The 10,032-nt window shown below is 38.3% G+C and overlaps 1 protein-coding gene across 1 annotated transcript in view; it reads left to right on the top strand.

The window, feature by feature from the left end:
• Window positions 1-523: 523 nt before the first annotated feature.
• Window positions 524-10,032, top strand: part of LOC124159704 (transient-receptor-potential-like protein) — an 89,954-nt gene continuing 80,445 nt past the window's right edge. Inside the window, exons 1-2 of the mRNA XM_046535614.1 lie at window positions 524-541; window positions 3,358-3,637. Coding sequence (XP_046391570.1) covers window positions 524-541; window positions 3,358-3,637 — 298 coding nt within the window. The remainder of the gene's footprint in view (window positions 542-3,357; window positions 3,638-10,032) is intronic.

Here is a 10,032-nt window from a genome sequence, read left to right as displayed (position 1 = left end):
GTACAAGTGATTGCCTGGTGTTCTCATACTTTTTGTCGCACGCGTATCGAAGCAGCTAGCTGGTTTTAATGTAAATTTTGATACTTGACCGGCAATTGGGAAATTCTGGTCTTATTCCCGGTTTCATAAATAATTTTATAATGGATGTAAAAACCATTGCACCAGTGCCTGTGAGCTAAATTACTCGTTGCATTAAGTACTTACATTTATTACTTTAACATATGGTTCATTATCCCGACTAACTTCGCAATTGATGGCGTATCCAGGAGTATCAATGCAACATTTAGTCCATGACAATTCACCGCTCCGTAAAGTGAGCGCAAACCGCAGAGTCGCCAATCCTATTACGACTGCACTGCGTACCTAAATGCCGTAACTACGAGTCCAAGGTGGTTTCGGGTCCTCGTTTGCATCAAAATGGGCTTGGTCTCAGGTGAGATACGGCACATTTCACACAGCCACGAGATCCTACTAAGTAAGAGCACCCGGACTCAAAACCCATTAAAACTTACGTGCGTTAGACATGACGTTGAACTCCCAGGTAGGTATATATAACACACATATTTGACATAACATCGACATGTGGGCACCCGAAAATGTATTAACAACGATGATCAAAACCCGTAACAGACTAACCACCCTAACGTTGGTTCTAGTGCTCCTGAGCACTATTATTTCAAAAGAGGATCCTCAAATCGGCCTATAAATGTGTTGTCACCACCGCGTATGTAAATGGGTTTACAAAAGTCGCCACTTGTGTCGCTGACGTACAAATTGGTCCGAGTTCCACGGGTAAATAAGGTTTAATAGGGGTATCAACCGAAGTTTATACACATGATGATGTGATCTATCAAATTCGTAACTTTTTATTCCTATTCCATGCAATTGCTAAAATTATAATGCAAAATATTGGGAAAAGATAATGGATCGCATTGCACTCAATACCGCGCCGCGGACATTTTTAAAAACCGATTAAAATGCGACCGAAGTGCCAACAGAAATCAGCCCTCTTTGGGATGGAATTGGGCCTCCTCTATGCAGTCTCCCTGCACCTGAGAAAAGCGGCGAAAGGTTAATATAATAGCCGAGGTTAAGTGGGGAATTTAAAAAGCGAATAGCATTATAATCAACTTTGAATTTAAAGAACTAGGAAAACAGATACAACCGTTTATTGACGACCCCGCAGTGATAAATTTCATCACCAATGGCTTACATAAAAAAGTACTTAGAAGTTAGCGCGTACTAATACTCATAGCAAAATAGAGATCCCTATTTCGGGTATTCACTTACGTGGTGGGGATATAGCGATTAATATGGCCTACATCACTGCTTTTAACGGCTCAATTGACAGGGATAGCATTACTTAAGCACCAATTTGCTGAAAAGCTTCGCCATTTCCATATAAAATCTGCAATTCACTGGCTCTTAAACGAACGTCGATGAGAACCATGTTTTCATTTCCAGCTCCCAACATGCAACCCACAGGTTCATGTCCAAATCTGTGACACCTCTGGGAAAACAACAGTCACAAATCATATTCTTACTAAATTAAGTTTTAATTAAAAAACAAAAATTTATTTAGACAGGAAAACTTTATATATCATTAAGGTAATGCACTATTACTACAATTGCATACTCTTTCCGCAGCACTAAATCACGAAATTTAATTAAAAGAATAAACATTTCTACATATATATTTTCCCTCTCCCTTAACTATAACTGATTCTCCAACTCCGCTGCCTTCCTTAGCCCCTTGTTTCCTAACCCACCTTACCCCCTCCCTCCTCTCGCAGTTCAGATACCTATCCACAAAGGAAAAACCCTCCGCCCAAACCAAGGCCTCTCCTCCTCCCCCTCCACTCCCTGCTTGACCCCCACCCCCACTCACCCAATTCCTTTCGATAGATGTCCTTTCTGTCGCACTCAACTATGTATAAGTATAAGAAGCATGTAAAATCAGTCACCTGAAAATGTAACTACGTTACGATACCGGGTCGTGCCTATTTAAACACACAAGCGAATATAACACATTTTTAATCATTATTTCCTCTCACTTGACCCAAAATATTTTAAAGTCACCGATATTTCATAATAATCATTGATTTTAACACTTTTCCCTGATATAATTATCACAACTAAGAATAATATCCCGTCGCACAGGGGGTTATCCGCTCATTTTTTATCACTTACTCCTCTTTACAACAAAGCAGCGGCAAGATGAAAAATGAAACACCTTCTCTCATTTATTTAATATTATCAAGAAAATGAACTAAATTTCCTACATTAGCACGAAAAGGTACTTTATAAGTAATTTTTCTCATTTGTTCTTCGCGAATATGGTTGCATTTAAGTTTTGTTTTCCGTACCCTAAATAAGTTTTTGTACTGCATATTTCTTAGTGTGTACTCCCGTTTTTTCCCAAATTACTGCGATTGTAACAAAGGCAATGGAATAAGAGTAAAAAAAGATTGGCTTAAAACAACTGCCAATTATTGAATGATACGGATTGCCTAACTTGAACCTGTGAAGCCAAATTAGGCCAATGGAGCCTTGACGTCAAAATCGGACAAAATCGGGTAAAGGAGTGAAAAAATTGCAAAAACATGAATGGGTTATATAATAATAATTATTTACTACAAAAATTTTGATTGAACACACTGGTAATAAGAAAGGAGAGAGAGCTTTAGGTGGTGTCTAAGGTCATAAGACCAGAGTTGAGTCACCAGCAAATGACAAAAATGGATGCCAAAAAATAAATGCAGTTACTATACCATATGTATTATTAAAATGACATGACATCAAAATAATTGTTCAATTTTTTCTTGAGAAAATATTCTGAAATGTTTCTTGAAAATTTATACTTAAAAGTTCAATTTTTTCTTGAGAATTCTTGAACATTTACATGTATGATCACATTGACCATAATCGCAGATAATGGTGTACAAATAAGCACCCTCACCCATGGTCGTACCCAGGATCATAACTAGGGGGGGGGGCAAGCCAAGTTGTGACATTTGAAAAAATAGTTTTATTTTAGTTACATATCTTGTACTAATACACATAATTTTTTCGTGGGTTTAAAGAAAATTTGCTGAATACTTTCATTTCGATTCAGTACTTATATTGCTTAAAGACTTTTGCGATTTTTGATTCAAGGGGGGGCAGCTGCCCCCCCTGCCCCTCGCTGGGTACGCCCATGTCCTCACCGTTGTTCTAGTTCTGATGCGAATTGCATTTTGAACAAATTAAACGTTTACATTCACGATCACATTGACCATAGTCGCATATAATGGTGCACAATTAACTACCCTCACGTTGGTTCTAGCGCTAAAGTGTTCCCTTTTGTCATATTTACAGGGCAATGGGAGCGGCGGGGGTGGAAGTACGCGGGGTGGCGTGGGGGTTGGAGGGGGCAGTTCGTCGGGTGCGTCGCAGGGGCAGGACGCCAAGGAGCGGGCGTTCCTGGAGGCGGCGGAGCGGGGCGACCGCGCCACGCTGCTGCGTTGCCTGGGCCCGCCGTCGCCCGTGGACGTCAACTGCGAGGACGCCCTCGGACGCAGGGCCCTCGGCATAGCCGTCGACAGCGAGAACGTCGAGGTAGTGGAACTGCTCCTCAGGCAACCCGGCATACACATCGGTGAGACAACTATTACCTATTATTACCCTAGGTATCCTTCCAGACAGTGGCGGAGACAGTTTAGAGACAAGGTGCAAGGCTAGGTGGAGGTCCTCGGGGGGGTAACTTGGAAGCAGTAGTTTGGGTCCGAGTGGTTACGAAATTTTGGACATTTGAAGGTTTGTAATAACACTTTAAGGTTAAGTCATTACTAATTTTGCAAATAATTCTCCAAGAACTCAATTGCAGCTACAGGAGTTCAAATAATTTGGCCGCAACATTCTATTTTTTATGTTTCATAACAAAAAACCCTCCTCACGGCTACAACAAAGAAGTCTTTTTTACTTCAATTAAGAAAAAGAAAATGAAATAAGTAGCTTTACAGCTTTATAAAGATAAAAAAAGATGTGCAATACCTTACCAATAATTTTATTAATATATGTATAGTTTAATTCCGTAGCTTAAGCCAACATGCATTATATGGTTAAAAAAGACTCCGCGATAAGTTCAAACTACTGGAAAAAGGTTGATAGATAAATGTATTGGTCATTCTCCCATAATTGAACAAAATTATGCCCATGGACTGCCATAAAAAAACCGAAACTGTTAAATCAAAACTTAACTGGCATGTTATTTTATGTACCTTTTTACTAATTTTAGTGACAAATTAGAGAAAAAAATTATATTCCTCAAATTTAATGTCCTTGAGACTATATCCGTCCGTGACATATTCGTCATGTCCGTGGACGGTCCCACACAGATTTTCAAAGAGTTGTTTACTTTAACAATCTTTACTGAATAATTTACAATAAAATCTATCACTAAACAGGTCAAATAGCGTAAATATTCCTGAATAGTCTTTTTGGGTTGGTTTTATCTCATGATTTATATTCATTATAAAATAAAAAACAACATTTGGCCTACCTAAAGAGCAATGTCCGTAGACACACAGGGGGAATTAGTCATAGGAGATGGTGGCAGCCCTGAACAGTGAACAACCAGTGTGTAGAGAAGGGGATTGTAAGCTATAATGGGTTGTTTGAGTTTGTACTTGATTAAGTGAATGCTTTAACGCTAGAAGAAAGATTTTAGTTTAGTTTTTCTGCAAGAGACAAGATCATCAGTTATGTCCGTGGACGAGTAAAAATTACTAAAAGTAAAATCTTTTTCCAATTACAATTGAGATGTCTTTTACAGCTATAAGGTGCAATTTCAACGTAGCAAGAGCAGTGTCCTATTTTATTGTCAGTCCAAACTAGAACTTAATTTAGAGGAAATCGTTATGTCCGTGGACGTAATGTCCATGGATATAATGTTCGTGAACTCTGCAGTCAATGGATATGGCAGATGGTAACGGACATGATACACTGTGACTAGTTACAGAATATCCAAAGACAAATAAAACAAACTTTTTCTCGTGAGTGAGCACAATATTCTTCTTCTGAGTCCGTGGACACTTATATATGTACACAGATATAACACACACACTATATCATGCCCGCAGAAGGCACAAAAGTAAAAATAAAAAAATATTAAATATTACTAACGATACGCCATTATATGGTTGACAAGCTGTAATTACAAGATTTTGGTTCTTATAAAAACAAAATGTAATTTTCTAAATTTTTACCAGTAGAAAATGCACGTTTATTTGGAGATCGACCCGCATACACTGAGTCATTCGAAGTTGATATTTAAAAGAAAACATGGCCGTACAGTGAAGCAGAATTTTTGAACGAAAACTTGAAAATCAATACTCATCACGAATTGCATGATAACGGAGTAAACCAAGCGAAACTGAGATGAACGCAAGTTTCAAACCTACCCCGGAATCCCAATTTCAGCCTCAATACAGGTGCATCGCGCCACTCGATGATACGCTGGAACTGGCTCGTAGCCGTGCGCGAAAGCCCTTGATTGTAGTCATGAACAGTGCGCTCATTTGTCTCGGCCAGAAATGCGCGCTTAGGTGCGAGGCAATCGCAAGGCCCTACTCGACACGGTATTGGGCACTCGGGCTCTCTTGCTGCCGCTGAGCAAAGCGCGCTCGAATGCTGATGCCGCTTCGAAGAGCTTTCAGCAAACGAGCCATTGTTCAATTAATGCCTACTTATCTCTGTAGAACATGGGCGCGCAATTCTTTCGGCTAATTGACCACTTATTGGAAGCAACGCTTAGCGGAGGGCTGGAGCTAAATAAAATGATGCATCAATATTTTTTCATGATGCTTTCATTATAAAGAGGAAATTGCGGTGCACCATAATCCAGAGAAGGACCCCCTCGACAGAGATAGGTCATGCCGTATGACATAACATATTATCTGAGGAAATTAATGAATGGAATATATTTAATAAAAACCATTTTGTTAATTTAACACATTGAATTTCGCCAGAGGATGTCGCTCCGCAACGAAACCGGTCATGTGAAATTCAGTACGTGGAATTATCAAAGTTATTATTTTTAATATTAAGCAATATTACCAATATTAACGCCTCAAACCATTGATTACGGATGGAAAAATTGAAGGAAAAGTCCCTTGTGGAAGTCCCAGAGATAAGTAGGTATTTGGGACTGAGAAGGAAGGACACAAGGAAAAGGAGGATCAAGAAACTGAATGATCTTAATTGGAAAAGAGAGAAATAGAAGGATTCGGTACACCTATTAAAGAATTGCAGTACTGCGTAATGCATGAATTAAGTTTCAGGATGGCCACTAAAATTTCAACTGGAATTACTCTGACTTTTTCAAAGTTTCCAAACTATTTTTGCAATTTTCTAAAAACAACACAAGAAACACATTTCACATATTTATCTTTAGAGGAGACATTACATGATTACGTCGTGTATATAAAGAAGGTATTCCTACACGCGATGCAATGGAGAAAATTATCAATTGGTAATTAAAATAAATGTGAATTTTATTGATTCCTCTCCGATTTTCCCCTCAATTAACGATCCAGATTTCCCAGAGGAGTAGCCACCACACATCACTGAAAATTAATTTTATTGCATTATTCTACAGATTGAGGTAGGGTGGCATGGATTGGAATTTACATAGGTTTACATTTTTTTTTAGATAAACCCGGCCAGTGTACTCTCCCAACTTGGGCTTCCCACTTCAATTCGCTTGCTTCATTCAAACCATATAACTCCTCCGCATCTCATCTACAAGATTTATCACCTCACTAGCTATGATCAGCACTTTGTCTGCCCATATACCTCCAACAAAGAGTACAGTTAATAGACAAAAAACTGCTCATATCAATTCAATAAATTAGAAACTTTTCTTGAATATTTATCTTACTAATTAAGACATTTTCCGTTGATTTACCCCTCCAAAGAAAATTGATATTGACTAGATCGACCGGAAAAGTGTGCTCATTAAGACGTCCATTCAAGTGACAAATTATGACGCGAATCTTTCGAAGCATCGCACTGAAAGAAAATTTCCTGACTGTCTTGATAAGCCTCAAATTTTATAATGGGTATTATGCATTTATTAGACTTCGCCATTCCATGATAGTTTTACTCATCATTTCCTTCTCAAACCACCAACCTGGTTTGTGGGCTCTAAATTTTAAGACGGAGCTAAAGCACCTATGGGCAATCAACGGGGTTGATCGGAAATTTTACGTCATTTACGTGATATTAAAAACAAAATCAATTATAAAAATAAATTTGAAGTCACATTCTTGAAAATTTCAATCTCTTTTACTCTCGTTAGAGCACTTGGGACTGCTACCTTTCGTTAAATATTATGGCACTATTGACTTATATTTTTTTCTTAACATAGCAGTTGGCTACATCACGAGACCTAATGGAAGAGTTTTAACGAGTACATGTTAATTTGCATCACATCGACCAGTTTAAATGGAATTCCACTTCAACCGGTTTGAACGCTGGTAGAAACATTAAATGTTCAAAACGATTGGTTTTGAACCGAGTAGCTGCGGTAAACCGACCGATCGCAAAGTAATGGTTACACTAATGCTTCAGCTGCTGCATTAAAATGAATTGAAATTACGTAAATCATGACTCAGCTGCTGCATTAAAATGAAATTGCGTAGAACATGTGCGGTAAGTACGTAAACAATATCTTCGCAGAGTTGGTCACTTTTAATTACATCAAGCCATAGGGTTTTTCTGCTTCTATAATGAATTCGACGGATGACTGTCAGGCCGGAGTCATATTGAAACCAACAAGGAGGAGCAAAGAAAAAGTATCGGAAATTCCGAGAACCCAGTGGTTTCCACGCTTCACTGAGCGTTTTTCCTGGCAATCTCGAAGATTTCGGCAGGGATCAAGGGCAGAAGCTCGATGAAGCGAGGAACAAGTCCTCTCCCACATCTTCGGAACCTCCTCCGATCCCTTCGGAACCTTCTCCTCCGACCCCAAAGCCACCGTTGGGCATGAAAATCTAAGCAGCGCCTCCAATATTTGAATGAATCGCTGCCACTCCGACCGAGAAGGGAAAATCAGCAATAAATATTCATCACTTCCGCACGTTTTCATAATAAGTATGCATAAAAAATGTTGAAGCCCGCACGGATTTCATCAAGAGGATGCTTCTGTAAATATAACGGCATCGCACGATTCCACGAATTTTACAGATTACTAAGGCAAGTGTAACAACCACACGCGAATCTAACACTTGAATTCAAATGTAAGTGGTTGATGAATATTTTCACGGCACAAATATAGCTAACACTGGCTAAAGGAAATATAATTGAACAGTATTTAGTAGAATTTCTAATTTTCTATTTTTATACTGAGAGGTGAGATTATTTTGTAAGCCATAAACTTTAAAATGCTTTTAATATTTATAACAGAATAACTTATGAAATTTACTCATAAAATGCTCCTAATGGCGTTCGTTCCTTTTTTGATCTCAGTATTCATGCCTATCTAATATTTCAGAAGATATAAAAAACAAAAATATTCAAATTCAGAAAGACCAGAGAATCTACAAGGAAAATTGTTCGACTTCTTATTCGATTGTTAGAAAAAAAGGTAGTGGGAGCTTTTAAAAATACGAAATGAACTTCAAAAGGCTCTAGTCAACGCTACAGATAATATTATTTCACGGAATGATTGTCTTTTTCGACCCTCTCCCGAGAATATAGACACAAACGTAGATAAAATTTTGCAATCTACCCAAGTGATTTTTCATGATGATACCATGGGATTAATATAGTTAAAAATATCGGAATACAGAAAATGTAACCCATCTAATGAGAAAATGGCGCAGTAAATCACTCGCATTTTAACACAATATTATCAATTTAACTACTAATTAATACGTGAGCCATATAATTCTGATGTAACATCTATCAAAAGAGATTGTTCTCTTCGGGGGTTTCAGGAATACAAATTATAATCACGTCAAACGAACCTTAAAGCATGGGAACTTTAATCGATAATATATATCTGGCGCGGAAAAAGTATTCCAACGTATCTCTTGGCCGCAAAAAAATTAATTCTTCAGGCCAGGATTCAAGTACGGGTTGCGCAAAATCCGGTGAAGTATGCTTTCACTTACACCACTGAATTATTATTTTGTAGGGAAAATTAAGAGGGATTTCGAGTCCCAGGTTCGAATAAAATTTTTAACGATTAATTTCATAGGCACTATATAAAATCACAACTTTGAAACTTTCAGCCCAAATACATGGAAAGTCATGAGCGGACATAATGGTAATTCAATATTGCGACACCTGACCCAAATCGAATCACTTAATATTGAAAAATGCTGGTAGAAAGAAATAAAACAGATCCGGAGAGCAAAGTTAGCCAAGCCAATAAGGGAAAGCAAATATTTTCTAAAGCAGAAGTGAGAAAACCTGTATGGTCGGTCAAAAACATCGGGTAATCCCCACTTTACACTCTTTCTGTCGAGTCCATCCGCGTTTATGCAGGCATTCATTTGAATACGCCGCTTTAAATATGAATTAAATCCATTTCAATCTCTTCCAACGCTCAAATCTTTCATAGGGGAATTAGGGAGGATGCGGATGGTTTCATGAAAAAAAGAAGAAGCCCATAAAAGTAAAGAAAACGGAAGTCATTGATCAAGGGAACACACACCGACGATGAATGGGAGAGAAAAATTCGGACGCGGCCTCATTTTCATTTGTTTCTGCATGCATATTTCATATTTCTATCTCTGGAGCGAGGGGGACAAATGAGAAGCGAGCTCCGCTGATTCCGATGAGGAAGGGGGTGGGAATGGGAATTTAATAAAACAAAAGAAATGCGCGACGGATGAAGGGCGGGATGAAGCAAAAGAGGCTGAGCCTTTCATTACCGAGTAATTATTTTTTTCAGCATTAATTTTCACTTTTTTCCTTCCTTTCCTTCTCCAATTGAATTCGCTCTATTTACGAAGTACCACAATACATTACGAGCATTTTTTAAAT

Source organism: Ischnura elegans, chromosome 5 (assembly GCF_921293095.1).
Source record: "Ischnura elegans chromosome 5, ioIscEleg1.1, whole genome shotgun sequence".
Lineage (NCBI taxonomy): Eukaryota > Metazoa > Arthropoda > Insecta > Odonata > Coenagrionidae > Ischnura > Ischnura elegans.
The sequence above is the reverse complement of the archived record's forward strand: the minus strand, read 5'-3'. Positions and strand labels throughout refer to the sequence as shown.